We start from the raw sequence: 16,838 nt of genomic DNA on the forward strand, positions 1-16,838 counted from the left end.
TTAATGTGCATGTGTTTCCAACTAAGGGATTTCATTTCCTATTCCTGCTTAAAGAACAAAACAAGAAATTCCTATTAATGCTAATAAGAGCTACAGACAGAATTCTCCATTGCAATTACAGAACCAACTATCTAATTATTATTATTTTTAAAATATATTTTTTATGTGTGTAGTCATCAATCTGGCAAGCAATCCCTGAGTCAATATAACTGCTTCCGCAAGTGCTACAGCCACACCTACTGAAGACCCAAAAAGAAAATTCTTTCCACCAAGGTCCTTAGGATTGTCAAATAGTTCATCATCAAAAACAGATATAATTTTTTTATCAGTAAAAAATAACATTCAACAAGCATTGCCATCTCCTTAAAGCACCTTAAGGACCACAGCATCTTTCCATGGCCTTTTATAGCTAAAACCTTCCATAAGAGTTGTCTCTCCCATTAGAATCTATATGAGATCCTTGAAAGCAGGTTCTGTCTAAATTTTCTATTTGTATCCCCAGTGCTTAGCATAGAGCTTTGTACATAGTGAGCATATATTAAATGCTTTTATTCATTTATTTTAGATACTTTTTCTGTTGAAAACAAGAATCAATCTGTATATTAAATACATAATTTGGAGATAAAATGCTGATTTATTTCTGCTTTTCTTTAGGAGCAAGGGATTTTCCAATCAAAGATAATCAGTGCCTAATTGAGCTTTCACAGATAATGTTCAAAGTACTCTACCAAATGTATTAGCTTGTTAGTAAATAATAATCAGGAAGCAAAGAATAGGCAAATTCTTCATGTATTGTACATAAATAAAATCTGAATGCTAAAACTTTTATGTGGTAAATATAATAGCCAGTGAATTCTATTTTACTCAAAATATTTCATGAATATCTAAAAGACTTTTTCCATATGTTTCTTAATAAGAGAGGATACTGGTAAATCAAATAGTAAATAATAATGAATAATAACAATTCATTTTAATATTATAAAAGCCACATAGGTTCACCCTCAACTATAGGTAATTTTAGATTCAGAGCTGAAAAGAAACTTGGAGACCATCTTTTCTATTCAAACTTATTTTACAGATGAAAAAACTAAGGACCAGAAAGGTTAAACAAGTTGCTCAATATCACAAAGGTAGGGGAAATTCAGGTAAATTTTTCATCTGTTTGGATCATAAGTAGGACATTTTATCTCCCTGCTCAACAATGCACTTGAATTCAGCTTTACTAGTCTTCTAGTACCCCAGGCAGTATGCCTCCCCTAACCTCACATACACCATCAGTTGCCAACTTCTCTTACATCTGACCACTTCTCTGTACTCACACAGGTACCCTTTTAGTTCAGGTCTCTATCACCATTCACCTAGATTATTTCAATGGCTTCCTAATTGGTGTCCTGACTCAAGTTTGTCACCACTCTAATCCATTCTAAATGCTGCTGCCCAGAGATTTCCTTAAGAGCATAGCTAACTATGTTACTCCCCTAACTCAATCAATTCCAATTCTCTGGTTGTTTTTTTTTTTTCTAGGATAAAATATAAGCTCCCCTGTTTAGCTTTTAAAGATCTTTGCAAGCTGGGCCTATTCTCTCTTGCTGGCTTAATTGGACATCACTCCCTGTCTCACACTCTGCAATCAAGCTAAACTAGCCTCTTCTTTGCTTCTCACATAAAGCATGACATCTCCTACCCCCGTGCCTTTGCACTGGCTGTCTCCCATCTCTGGAATTCACTCCCTTTCCTCACTTCTGTCTTGAAGAATCACTCTCTTCCTTCAAAATACAACTCAAGCACCATGTTCTACATGAAGCTTTCAGATCCTCCAACTGATAATGCCTTTCTTCCCAAACTTCCTTTATTTGATGACTGTGCATTTGTTTGTATTTATTCTTTTTATATTTATTCTGTACATAATTATATATGGACTTGTAAGCTCTTTGGGAGGAAGAATTTTTTAACTCTATACCTCTATCCTTTGTATCCCAGGAGGCCCTGGGATAGCGTACAGAACATAGTAGGGACTTAATGTTTGTTGGTTAATTCAGTACTCAGCAGATTAATGTAAAAGGCATCTTTTTTATTCACATCTATCAGTTTGACTCAGTAATTATCCAATGAACACTTCTTATATCCAGAAAGAAGACATCCACAACTATTAACACTTGCCTGTTTTCCCATTTTTAGAAAGAATGACAATGTCAATGAATGCAATGAGAGCATTCTTGGTGAAAATAAGATGAAGCAGTATGTGGGCATTTCTGGTGATTTTTAAAATATAACTACTCCTTTACCATCACACAAATTATTTACAGGTATATAAAATTCTCTGTACATTCTACTTGGTGCTGAGAGAGATAAAGTAACTAGGTTTGTGATATTATTGATATATAGAACTTCATAATTAGTAAACTACCAATACATATGAGAATTTTCTCTGCAACACACAGTCTTAGAGAGCTGCCTATATTATTGAGTTTCAAGAGACTTGCCCAGGGTAACAAAGAATACCCCAGATCTTTCTGGTTCCAAGGCTGGCTCTCTATCTGCTTTGCCATAGATACATAGTTTAAACAAGGTCTAGTCTCTGCCCTCTCACAGAGTTTATGTAGTCTTATAGGTAGATATGGCACCTAAACAAATAACTACAATACAAAATAATACCTAAGTGTATTGGTGAGGCCCTCACATGACTGAGAAAGAAATCTAAACTTTACCTGGTAGGCACTACAGTGCCATTTTTTGAGCTGAAAAGTGTTATGACAAGATCACATACTACAATGCCAAGTACACAAGGGGTATAAAGGATGAATTAAATGGCATAGTGAAAAAAAGAGTTAGGAAGACTAGGAGGCTACTGAAACGCTCTAGGTGTGTAGTACTAGAGTAGGACCTGTAGGAAGACAGAGAAAAAAATGGTCAGAAGATACATAGAGGTAGATTCAACAGCATTTTACAACAGATTGAATACTTAAGGAATAAGAAAGGAAAAAACCCCAAAGATAACATCAAGGCTCCAACTATGGGAAAATGAATGAATGGTAGGGCCATTTGAAAGAAAAAATAATATATTAAGTGTTATGGAATCATAAAAAATTTTGATGAAAAACAATGACAGAGGATTTCTAGCAAGTATGAAGAGGAGAAATTTTGCAATGACCTGCATAGAGTGCACAATTATCTTTCTGAAATAGTCATGTAACTACTATCTGTCCCCAAAGTGCAGGGTAATCTTCCTTAAAAAAAAAAGTAAAGAAATTTTTTAATTGTCTCTCTACTTTCCAGGTTAACAGGTAGAATGGAATATTCCTTTTAAAAATAGCAAAGGTCTTCAGGATAAAAACAAATAAGATAAAGAATCTGAAGAGACAGAAAAGGAATATTGATAAGGGTTCAAAGGCTGGAGGGTATAAGATCATGACAGAGAAGGGAAAAGCAAGAAGGGCCACAAAACATTTAAAACAAGTTAATAGCTATAAGGCTGTTAAGGATGGAGTTGGACACCTTAAAAAAGTAGCAGCTACTTGTATCCAAAGGAATAATGGTATGGATCCACATGGATATGAAGGCATCAGATTAGGTTTCATCCAGTAAAAGTCAAAAAAGAAGACACAAATAATAGTGGTTGATCACTCCCTACCAGGGAGACCTGATACAACTATGTGTTGACAGTAGAGAGGTCTGCTGTCTAACAAGGGCATATATCTAGGGCATAACTAAAAAATTCCTAAGACTTATCACACCTTCTGACTATTTCCCATTTCTGGAGATTCACATGGATACAAATAATACTGCCAGGAATAACTTTAAAGTCATCTGTGAGAATTATGATGTATTAGTGAAGAAATGAAAACCTTGGGGGCACAGGTGGTGCTTTTCTCACTAGTATCAATTGAAAGCAAGAGTTTAAGAAGAAAAAAAAGATTTAAGAAGTAAATAACTAGTTAAGAAGATGGAATCTGCGAACAGGATTTGGATTTCTGGACCATAGGAATGAGGGACTCTTGGCTCAAATGAAATGTACTGAACAAGGGCTGGTAAAATTTATTTTCCTGGATTCTTGTAAATCTAATGAATAGGACTTTAAACAGGCTTGTCTTTTTTTTTTCTTCTCTTTTTCAAGCATCCTACCAATTTTTGTTGCTGAGGTGGTGACAGTGGCCATGCTGGTGCTGAATATATGACAATGCCATCCTTGTTCCTGAGCACAGTGATCATACCTGTGGTAATTGCAGCCCCGCAGAAGGCTCTGGAGAACTCAGAATAGCCCAACTGCCACCTCTCTCCCAATAAGTATATGATCTGCTTATGGTGCCAGTCCCAATGAGACACGTTTACTACTTTCATGACTCACAGCCTCTCCCTCTTCTAACTTTTCCAGTTCCTATACCCTACCCTCAGGATGTAAATTCATTTCAACATGTATTAAGCTTTTAATATGTGCTAGGTACAGAGCCAGGCCACTAGCTAAAACCTAGCCCTCAAAGAATTTGCTTCTGGAGTACAGAGATGTGAAGATAAGTGAATTCAAAGTAGGAGTGATATAGACAGTGCTCTAAAGAAGTCTGAGCAGGGAAAGGGCATTTTCAATTAGAGGCAATCAAGGAAGATGACAGAGAGGAACTTTGAAAGGAGAGGGAGATTATGAAAAGCAAAATCTACCAACCTACGCCACTGCACATATCAGGATGACGCACTGAGCCTGGGGAGGGCTACTAGTCTCGGTTGCTGATTTTAGATTTTAAATATTGTAGAGAAGATTATTGAACTGCTCCAGATTGCACTATCTAGCCTCAGAAGTCCCTCTCAATTCTTTTTTTTTTGCTTTTTTTTGGAGGGCAATTGGGGTTAAGTGACTTGTTCGAAGTCACACGGATTTGAACTCAGGTCCTCCTGACTCCAGGGCCGGTGTTCTATTCACTGCACCACCTAGCTGCCCCATCCCTCTCAATTCTAATGTTGTATGTAAAAGCCTCTTTAAAAGTCTTCTATTTAAGTTCTACAAGCTAGCCTTTATATTCCTGCCATAATTACTTTTCTGAAGCATAGATCTGGTCATCAAATCCAACAAATATTTATAAAGTACCTACTAAACACAGGACACTATACGAGGAAAAATTAAAGTCTCTGGATCAGGTTAAATTCCATTGAGGGAATGTATACACAAAAAATGTCTTAAAAAGTAATAAAAGGTAATTTGAAGAGGGAAAGACCACTAGAAACTGAGCAGCCCAGGGAAGTCTTCAAGAAGCTGATGGGAACTGAACATTATAGGACAATAAAGGATTCTGAAGTGGAAATGCAGAGGAATGGGGAGAAATGGCAAGTTCAATTTGACTGAAACAAGTGAGTGATGGAAAATAATGTGAGATAAAGTTGTTAAAGTAGACTAGGGCCAGATTGTGAAGATGGCCTTTATATTCTTTTTTTTTCTTTTTGAAGGGGGGAAGGCAGGGCAATTAAGGTTAACTGACTTGCCCAAGGACACCCACTAGTAAATGTTAAGAGTCCTAGGCCAGATTTGAACTCAGGTCCTCCTGACTCCAGGGCCGGTGCTCTATTCACTGTGCCACCTAGCTGCCCCTGGCCTTTATATTCTTCACTGAGGAATTTGTGTTTTATGCTAGAATCTGCTAAAGATTAACAATGAAGTGTAATGATGAGACCTATGGTTTAGAAGCTTATCTTAAGCAGTTTTGTGGAGGATAGATTCGTGCTAGAGGAAGAAACTGGAAAGGTTGAAAAGTAATTAAGAGCCTGTTACCTTAGTTTAGGTGATAGATGTTGAGGACCTGAACTGGTCTGCTTGAGTAGGGGCTGAAAAGAAATCAAAATGGTATTTGTAGTATGTGTGTAATTCAATGGCTATCCAGTAGTATCCTTCTCTTCTCATCCCTCTTTTATTTTAACCTTTGTTGATAGCCTCAGAAGGACCAATGACTTCATAGCACTACAATGTTTCCTGAGTTCAAATCTGGCCTCATACACTTACTACCTGTGTGTTCCTGCACAAGTCACTTAACCCTGTTTGCCTCAGTTCTTCATCTGTAAAATGAGCTGGAGAAGGAAATGGCAAACTCCAGTATCTTTTCCAAGAAAACCCCAAATGGAGTCATGAAGAATCTGACTCAACTGGATAACAATGATCCTCCACAGCATGGGAGTAGACAGAGCACCATAGTTTGGGGTGGCATGGTTCTGAGAGAAGTGACTATTTTTCTTTATATTAATAACCAATTGTTTAATTTGGATTAAGGTTTTTCCTTTCTATTTCCTCATTCTGGGACCAGCCCCTGTAGGTCATTCAGCCAGTCTTTAAAGGGAGGCTGACAGATGAGATTGGCCTAATCCTTCCTCATGCTCCAAGATCTTGGGAGGGACCCCACCCAACTAGGAGACCTTACTTCTATTTAGAGTGTAAACAGAATCTAATCTAGGTGAATGCCATCCTTAGAGTATTGTCTATGCCCTCAAAGTCCCTTCCTACCACTGGAGTTTAGGGTAACCCTACTCATGAAGGAAAAAACCAGATTCCTTTGCCCAGGTAGCTGAATCTCATAATCAGGACCTATTATCAGCAGGAGGAACTGAAGGCTTTCAGCACACAATCTCATTTGAAAGTCTATCCCCTCAAAAACCCTGATTAGGGTTGATTTTCACCTGCCAAAAGGTACCCCGTTTTCTAAAAGTGTTTAAGCATTCAGTGATCTCTTGTGGTTTTGTCTTTGGTTACTAAAAACACTGACCACCAATTTATTATCAGCTAACCTAATTAATAAATTGATTATTAATTACTCTTGGCCGTTCCATTCATCTCATCTCTAAGTTTTTAGGGAAGCTAGGTGGCTCAGTCGATAGAGTACCAGTCCAGAGTTGGGAAGATCTGAGTTCAAATCTAGCTGTAGACACTTGCTAGCTGTGTGACCTGGGACAAGTCAAAAAACCACTATTTGTTTCAGTCCCTAATGTGTGAAATGGGAATACACTGGGGAAGAAAATGACCAACGATTCCAGTATTTTTGCCAAGAAAACCACACAGAAAAGTCCACGGAGTTACAAAAAGTCAGACATGATTCAACAACAACAAACCTATCACATATCTCAAAGTGGGTGCTGAGACTTACAAGCTTTTATGCTGAAGATTCTGCAAGTTAAGCTTCAGCAATATGTGAACTGAGAGTTACCAGAAGAGCAGGCTGATTTTCAAAAAGGCAGAAAAACTAGAGACCAAATGGCCAATATTCAATGGATTAAGGAGAAAGCAAGGGAGTTCCAGAATAATATCTACTTCTTCTTCATTGACTACAGTAAAGCCTTTGGCTATGTAGATCACAACCAAATGTGCCAAGTCCTCAAAGAGATGGGAGTACCAGATCATCCTATTTGTCTCCTGAGGAACCTGTAGGCAGACCAAGAAGCAACAGTTAGAATCAAACATGAAACAACTGATTGGTTCAAGACTGGAAAAGGAGTATAAGAAGGCTGTGTATTATTGCCTTATCTATTTAACTTATATGCAAAGTACATCATGCAAAATGCTAGGTTGGATGAATCAAGAGCTGGAATTTAAGTTGCCAGGAAAATTTCAGATATGCTTACAATTTCACTCTGATAGGAGAAAATGAAGAAGAATTTAAAAGCCTCTTGATAAGGGTAAAAGAGTATAAAATCTGGTTGAAGCTTAACGTAAAACAAACAAACAAAAAAAACCCCCCAAAGATCTTGGCAACTGATTCCATCATTTCCTGGCAAAAAAGGGAGAAGAAATGGAAACTGTCAGATTTTATATTCTTGAGCTCAATGATCACTGCAGACTGTGCCTGAAGCCATGAAATTAAAAGATACTTTCTCCTTGGAAGGAAAGCTACGGTAAATTTGGACAATATACTAAAAAGCAGAGACATCACCTTGCCAATAATGGTTCATATAGTTAAAGCCATGGTTTTCTCCAATAGCAATGTATGATTGTGAGATTTGGACTGTAAGTAAGCTAAGCAGCATAGAATCAACACTTCCAAATTGTGGTGCCAGAGAAGACTTTTGAGAGTTCCTTGGGCAGCAAGATCAAATCCGTCAACACTTTTTAATTCACTCTATTCATTGGAAGGTCAAATATTGAAGCTGAACCTTAAATATTAGCTACATAATGAGAAGATGAAACTCACTGGAAGATACCCTGATGTTGGAAAAGATTGAAGGAAAAAGGGATGTCAGAGGATGAGATGGATAGATAATTATCATGGAAACATCCTTGCATAGACTTTGAGAGATAGTGGAGGACAGAAGGGCCTGGTGAGTTATGGTCCATGGGGTCACAAAGAGTTGGACATGACTGAAAGACTGAAGAACAACTATAATGCTATTATTCTCTCCAATTCTCTCATCTCAAGAATCCACTGTGTAAATCAGAAGGCAGAGGAGTTTGAGATCTTCACTCCTTTCAATAGTGGTGGTGTGCCATTCCTGTTCTTTCCCTTTGGGGAAATTTTAAACCCAAATTTCTTCTAGAGTTGAAGAATGCCATAGGAAATTGACAGTTAATACTGAGCTTTCACAAAGAAGGGCTTCCATTATTTTGGGTCCCCAAACTGTAAAGCAGTTTGTGAGCTATTACGCATCATTTACCAAGTAGCCTGTATCAGTATTATCATTAGCCTAATGGGTAGTAGCAAAAATGTTATGTAGGGGTATCTTTTTATAATGTTTTTAAAAATTTTACTATGAACTGGACAAATATGAACATTTCCAAATAAAAAAGAACATAAAAATTCCTGTATGTGATACTATGAATAAAAAAATAAAAATAAACTACAAAGAGTAAAGGGGAAAACTGTTTACATATATTTATGTAATTATATACTACAACACCCAGAAATAACTGGCCGTGTAACCTTGAGCAAGTTACTTAACACCTGTTGCTTAAAAAAAAAAGACATTATATACTACAGAGAGAGAATATATAAGATTAGAAAAATAATAGTGAAGTCCATAAATTCGAAGGAGATAAAAATCCAAGAAAGAAGCCCAAAATAAAATCTATTGTTAAAAATATCTATATGCAAATGCAAAAAATATAGGTAACAATCAAAGTAAACCAGAGTTCTTAATGCCATGAGAAAAATTAGGCTTCACAAATATCACTGAAACTTAAGAGGGATGAAACTCATCAAAGGACTAAGGTTTTGGATTATGCCTTAAAAAACAGTAACAATAAAACCAGGATAGGTAAATGGGGGCAGGAGGGTGGTGGTTTTAAGAATAGCATATTAATTTTTTTCATGCTACCCATCTTCACGTAGAGCTCTAATGGGTTTGGATTACAGAATAAAGCATATTTTCTTCTATCTGTTTTTCTTTTTCTTGTTTTTTTTTTTGGGGGGGGAGGGGTGACACATGATTAATGCAGAAATTTGTTTTGCATGACTATAAATATTTGTAATGGCTTCTACTTTTCTTTACTTCTCAGTGGTTAAGGGAAGGGAAAAGGAGAGGATTTGGAATTGAAAATTTCTTTTTAAATTGAATTTTAAAAAGTAATAGTATATTTATATTACGAAGATGCACTCACCTAGCTGCTAGAGGCAGCCAGATGGCCTACTGATTTGAGTACTGAGCCTGGAGTCAGGAAGACCTGAGTTAAAATGCAGCCTCAGATACTTACACTATGTGACCCTGGGCAAGTCATTTAATCTGTTTGTCTCAGTTTCCTCAACTGTAAAATGAAGATGATAATAATAACCCCTATATCACATGGTTATTGTGAGGATCAAATGATATAATATTTGTAAAGTGCTTAGTGCATTTCCTGGCACATAGTAGGTGCAAGATAAATGCTTATTCCCTTCCCTTGACATGACTTAGTCCAAAGAACCAGAGTAGAGAAAACATGATGGAAATTATTTGGGTGAAGATTAATAGAAATAGGAGTGTATGGTATTGGCAAATACTAATATCAAGACCAACTGGACAGAAAGAGAAAATAGATAAAGAATTCAATAAACAGAATGTAAGTCTGGCATAAAGGCAAAATATAGTAGTGTTGAGGAACTTCAATTATCTAGACATCTTCTGGAGTGTTCTCTTTCAAAAGCAGAGCAGCTAATAATTTATTGGCTTGACAGTGACAATTTAAGTCTTCAAAAGGAGAATAATGTAGTAAGGGTAACTGCTATCCTGGACCTAATCTAACCAGGAAGAAAGAACTACTTGCTGGAGTAGAAATGATGGAAACCTTAGGGGGAAGTAACCACTAGTGTCATTTTAGTTTCTATAACAAAGGAGAGTAAAGTCAGATGTACTCAACATGCACTCGAGATTTTTGGAAAGCAGATTTTAAAAGATTCAAGGAAAGGGTAGGTAAACTCATATGGCCTATAACACTACAGACGAAGACATCTGTGAGAAATTTTCAAGAATAAAATTTCTTAAGAGATATAAATCTAATGAATAGGAAAAGAAGGAATATGGCTGGACAGGGCACTTAGATGCAAAACTTACTTAGATTAAAAAGGCAAATATATCATCAGATGGAAGCTAGGTGAGATAAACAAAAATTCAATTCAAGAGGAATTTGGCATAAGCCAGAAAACTTGAGACAACCAGGTTATGAAGGATTTTAAAAGCCAAGTAGAAAATTATATATTTGATCCTGAAAGATCCTGAAGTTTAATGAATGGAAGTGAGCAGAATGGTGATGGGGAGATTTGACCTTTAGGAAGATCAATTAGTCAGCTGAGTGCAGGCCAGACTAAAGCAGGGAGAGACTTAAGATAGGGACATCAACCTGAAGGTTATGTTAATAGTCTAGGTGTGAGGTGATGTGGGCCTATACCAGGGTATTAGTAGTATTAGAGGAAAGAAGGGTGCATTTATAAAAGATATTATGAAAGTGAAATCAACAGGACTCGGCAACAGATTGTATATGGGGCATGAAAGAGAGGAAGGAATCAAGAAATACACCTGCTTTGTAAGAAAGTCTGGGAAGACAGTGGTTCCTTCAACAGTAACAGAGAAGGTAGGAAGACAGAAAAATTGGGTGGGAGGAAAGATAATGCATTAACTTTTTGACATGCTAAGTTTAAGATGTCTATGGGACATCCAGCTTAAGATTTCCAAAAAACAACTGGAAATGAACTATTGGTTTAGGAAAGAGGTGTGGGCTCTTTGAGTAGATACTAGATTCATTAGAACAGAGACAATAACTCAATCAATGGGAACTGATGAAATCACTAAGACATAGTGTAGAGAGAAAGGGGTCCAAGTCAGAGCCCTGGAGAGCGTTCATTGTTACTGGCCATGACCTAAACAAAGCAAAGAAGAGTATGAAGAAGTGATGAGAACCAGGATAGAGTATAATTGGTCCTTTTCAATATTCCTTAGTGCAAAATCGTCTATCTCCCATCATCTAAGTATGAGAATTATTCCCCAATACTCTTCCTTCTTTTCTCTTCCCTGATGACTTCAATAGTTTCCAAAGGTTCAACTATTATCTCTATACTGTTGACTTCTAACTCTTTTCATTCAGCCCAAATCTCTTTTCTAAACTCTACTCCTGGATCATCAGTTATATGCTGGACACCACCTGGAAATCCCATCACCATGTCAAATTCTACATAATCAAAAAGGAACCGATTATCTTTGCCCTTAAATTCACCCATCCTCATAAATCTCCTATTTATTTTGTGTACACCATCATCCTCTCAGTCATCCAAGACATAAAATCAGAGTTCTTAATTATCCCCTCTATCTCACTGCCAAATCCAATGTTCCCCAATCCTAGGGGTTTTACTTTCACAATAATCCTTCCATTCATTTTCTTTTCTCTATCCCTACATTTACTATCCTAGTTTACATGCTATCACCTTTGAAATGGGCTACAATAGCCTTCCACTTGTGGTCTTTCCTTTTCTGACCATGCCACTCTCCTGCTCAAAAATTTTCAGTGCTTCCCTACTGCCTCTTGAACAAAACAGAAATCACAGACTGACATCTAAATCCTCCACAATATGGCTCTAACAAACCTTTCTAGATTTGTTTCATATTATTCACCTTCATATATGTATAGTACATTTCACCCAAAATGGGTTACTATTACTGCCTGAACTGGACATTGCTTTGCTCATTTCTATACTTTCATTTCTATACTTGCTTGAAATGTACTGTTTCCTCATGTTTCCTCCTCAGTCTTTACCATAGCACTTAATTCAAATGCCCTTCTGTGAAGCTTGCCTTGATGTCCCCATTTGTAACATTCTCTTCATCTGTAAAGCACTTCGTATCTATACTTTTCTATAGGTATATTTTATTTCCTGGAAAAAAAAGTAAGCCTTTTTGAAGGTTGGGATTTGGTTTTCTTTTTCCTTTGTAACACACATATATTTGACAAACCAACGTGATTAAGTTTCTGAATTCTCTAAGTTTTTTTTTGTTGTAGCAACTATTTTATATTAGTTAACGTCTCTAAAAAAGGATAAAGTTAGAGATGTCATTTTTTGTTTGTTTCTCATTTAATAAACCAAGCTGGCTTGAGCTGCTAATAAGTGCATATGGTACACTTGATCCTTTTTTTCTTTACTGTCTTCTCTAACCAGTCAAAGACAGTTGAAATTATTTCTATGTATGTAACTGCTTATTCTCTAATACAATATAATAAATTTCACTTTTATGGTGATCAATTCCTTCCACATACAGCAGCTTCTAACTTTCTTCTTAAAGTATATGATATTCATGGCTAAGGCTTCTGATCAGTCTGATTGGCTTTTTTCATGTCTTAACTAGACATATATGTACAAAACACATACTTCCAAACAGTTTTTGGTGTCTTCCTATACACTACTTTCATACTTAAGTTGTGAAGTATCAAAGCATAAAATGACTTAACTTGGTAATTCTTCATAAAAATGCCCTACTTCAGGGTGGTTAGGTGGCGCAGTGAATAGAGCACTGGTCCTGGAGTCAGGAGGACCCGAGTTCAAATCCAGCCCCAGACACTTAACACTTACTAGCCGTGTGACCTTACGCAAGTTACTTAACCCCAATTGTTCTGCCTTCCCCCCTCCAAAAAGCAAAAAAACCCAAAACAACAACAATGACAAAAATTTCCTACTTTCTTATTCCCTCTGCAATGTATACTGTTATATAAGCTGCATTTTTCTTCATGATGGTGTCTTTGCTTAAATTCAAAACAAATATAATTAATCAATGAACCAGTCATAAAAATGGTACCTATTAAGTGTCTCACATTGTGCTAGGCTTTGGGAATGTCAATGCAAAAAATTAAACAAGTATAAGATTAAATGAACAAAGTATCTTATGAAAATTGTTTTTTGTTGCCTTTGGCCCCATGATGAAATCACTTCCAGGCCTTCATTCAGCTGCTATCATTCTTTTGTAGTTAGAATGTCAAAACAGAAAATAGAAACTTGTGGCTTGTTGATCAGAGATTATGCACTGAGAATACTATAAGAAGTTAAAGTAACAATGGTCTAAAAACTGGAGTGATTCTTAGAAGTACCATGATAATACAATACCTCAGTGTGGCATGAATTGATTCATGAAGGTCTCTACAGCACGGTGAAAAGTCAGGGTTTCTACCAAGCTGGAAAGGCTTCATATCCAGACTCAGCACCTGTCATAAATCTGTCATCTAAGAACCAATTTAACTAAATGCACAGAAACTCATCACCAGGTGACTGGTTACCAGATGATGACTTCCTTTGGTCAATAGTTATGCTGAAAACACTTATAAAATGGCACTTGTTCACTTCTGCTTCCACAGTGAATACACCAGTAAGCAGTGGATTGATTGTAAAGGGGTCTGAGGGTGCCAACTGCACAAATTACTTTCAGATGAGAAATAAATTCTTATTTTTGAAATGTTTTAAAGGTATAAAGTCATTTATTAAACTTTGTAGTAGTTCTTAGCAAGATCCTTAGGTCATAGCCTGATACTTTCATAATAAAAGACTATTCATTCTTGTTCATTTTAGGAGCTCTCATAGCACGTGTGAGTCAGAATACACGAATGCATGAACAAATACTGTAAACAGAATAGCAATCATAAATATTAAATATTTTTAAAGAAGCTATCTTATTAACTACTAAGTAAAAATATAGTCAGTAGGATTACAAGCCATCAAATAACAACTGTAAACATTTTAGTTATACTATTAAAATAAGAAAACTAGTGGAGAACATTAACCTCTTATTACATAAATGGTAAGAAACTGCAACCTAATTAGCAATGTAGCTTGTATCTATAACAGAATTAACACAATTTCTCCTTTTTATTATTAGTTTGTTTTTCTGGAAAGGTGAGACCTTATCTGCATGGTTCTGCTCATTTATGCTCACCTACAAAAGGATTTAATTATGTTCTTTTTAGTTCTCTATGATAAGGAAAATTGAAAACTGCCACTTCAAAATTAAAAATAAAAAAGAAATTAATGATCAGATTCTTTATGAAGGAGTTTTTTCTAGATGTCACTATCCTAACCAACAAAGCAAATCAATCACCCTCTTTCCTTCAAGATCAAGGAACAGAAGCTTTACTAAGAGAGAAAAGATGAGGGAAGGAACATTTCAAACAAAAAAAATTACCTACAGTCTCTATTTTCTTCATCTCACTTTCAAATGTATCAATAATTTGACCTGTTTTATTTAAAAAGTATAATGAGTTATCTTCTTACCCCTCCCCATGTGTATTTTGTACTAGCTAGTGAAGGAAACTTGTTAGTGCTACAAATTTATCTCAAGTTACATCACAGATTCTATAGTATTAAATATCAACTTACATCTGAAGATGGTGATTCAAGAACAATGCCAAATCCTAAAACGTGATTCTCCTCAGCTGGGATGCGTTCAGCTTTTTGGAGAACAGATTGTTCAGAGGTAACTGCTGTCTTTTCATTCTCTATTACACTGGACTTCTTATTCATAGGAAGAGATTCAGTGATCTTTGGGAGCACTTTTTTCTTTTTATTTCTTTTTCGGGACACAGCTGTTCTCTGGGAGCATAGATGGGAAATTGGGGTCTGTTGCCTGTTTTGACTTCCAACTGCAAACAAACAAACAGAAGTATGGTAAAAGTACCTGCCAACTCAATTTAAAACTTCTAATCAAGCTGTCTACTATTTTACAAATTTTGTGCTAAAATGAAGCCCTTTTATATCAGTACCTCAAATATGGCCTGGCAACAAGGATTAAGGGAATAAAATACAAAATTAACTTCGAGCTGGACACAAAAGCTAAGATATAAAAAAAAAAAATCTGGCGGTCATCTAATGCAAGCTCTGGAATGCTGCCAAAGAAAGTTTTAAATAAGAAAGGCTATCTAGGAGAAAAACCTTGCTACTGGTTTTCAAGCAAAACATCACAGAGAATATCTCAAGTGGATTTTACTAGTATTATAAGTTATAAGGAAAGAGGCAGTTATGAGGTATTCTAAAAAGAAAGTATCATATTTTAAAATATGTCTTTATATATATATATATAATTAGATTTATCTAATACATAAGAGAAATACTCTAGGAACTTAGTTTAAGTATATATCATTAATACTCTGCAGCATAAATACTCAGTGCAGTGTAATGGAAAGAGCAACGAATCTGGAATCAAAGTAACTGGATTTGAGTAGGAGCTTTTCTATTTACTAGCCATGAGACCATGGGCAACTCACAACTTTCCTGGGCCTCTGTTTCCTCAAAAATAAAATGATGTTAATAATATATGTATGACAAAAAAACTAGCCATGTAACCTTGGGCAAGTTACTTAACCCCAATTGCCCTCCAAAAGGCAAAATAATAATAATAATAATAATAATAATAATAGTAATATATGTATAATCTATGTTTTAGGGTTGTCCTGAGTAGATCAATTTGTAAAGCTTCAAACACTAGCTCTCAGTTATTATTGTTGTTGTTTCTGTTGTTATTATTACCGTTGCTATCATTATTATGATTATTCCATGAAAATTTGAACTACAGCATTTTGTTTAACTAACCAGCTGCTCTCTGTGTGGCTCCATGATTGGTAAAGATGCAGAAGTGGTAACTCTATGCTATTGTACCGGCAGATATGATTTGTAAGTCTGAGCAAAACATTGAGTTTGGAATTATTTTACAATACAAGTGATGTTTGTCACTGAGCATGTAGGCAGAATCTACAGCCAGGACCTGTTACTGACTTATTAGATTCATTCATATATTCAACAAATTATTTCTTAAGCATCTACCACGTTCATAGCTCTTTCCACATGGCTTCACCTTTCTGCACCTCAGTTTTATGTATCTGAAAAATGGGAACAATGTTTTTATATCTCATGGACTATTAAGTGAATTAATGCAAGCTATAAAACACTTTGAAATCCAAAGATGAAAAACACCACACATGTACAACAGTAGTAATACTGAATAAATACTTGAAGAATTAAAGTATAACAACTATAGTCCTTACAATATTGTTCCAAAAAAATAATGAAAGTTTATAACACATTTTGGAAGCCTTTAATGAAAACTGCCATAAAGATTTATACCCTCAAGCATAAAAACACTGCTAAGTGTAACTACTGGGCATGCCGGTAATAAATCCATAAATAAATGTAAGATATGAAATCAAAAGAACTATTAAGCTAAAAAAATTTTTTTATACTGTCATTTTTTCCAATGATCAAAAAATAATTTATTCCCAAGAAGAGGCATAGAAATGCAAAAATTATTGCTCATAACTATAGTAATTGGCCTACCTAGTTTATCTTGATGTCTATGCTAACTCTAGATACATCAAGTGAAGTGGGTTACTTGGACAATTATCACAATGATTAAGAACAGAAATATAGAGTTGGAAAAGA

General features: G+C 35.8%; 1 protein-coding gene across 4 annotated transcripts in view; it reads right to left on the reverse strand.

The window, feature by feature from the left end:
• Nucleotides 1–16,838, reverse strand: part of LOC138176000 (BEN domain-containing protein 7-like) — a 136,564-nt gene that overhangs the window by 72,377 nt on the left and 47,349 nt on the right. For all 4 annotated transcript variants that reach the window (XM_069106675.1, XM_069106674.1, XM_069106676.1 and 1 more), the window contains one exon: nucleotides 14,784–15,046. In XM_069106675.1, the coding sequence (XP_068962776.1) occupies nucleotides 14,784–15,046 (263 nt within the window). The remainder of the gene's footprint in view (nucleotides 1–14,783; nucleotides 15,047–16,838) is intronic.

This window comes from Petaurus breviceps, unplaced genomic scaffold (assembly GCF_028583685.1).
Source record: "Petaurus breviceps papuanus isolate PSGF00001 unplaced genomic scaffold, PetGlider_PUasm1.0 80, whole genome shotgun sequence".
In the NCBI taxonomy this organism is placed as follows: domain Eukaryota; kingdom Metazoa; phylum Chordata; class Mammalia; order Diprotodontia; family Petauridae; genus Petaurus; species Petaurus breviceps.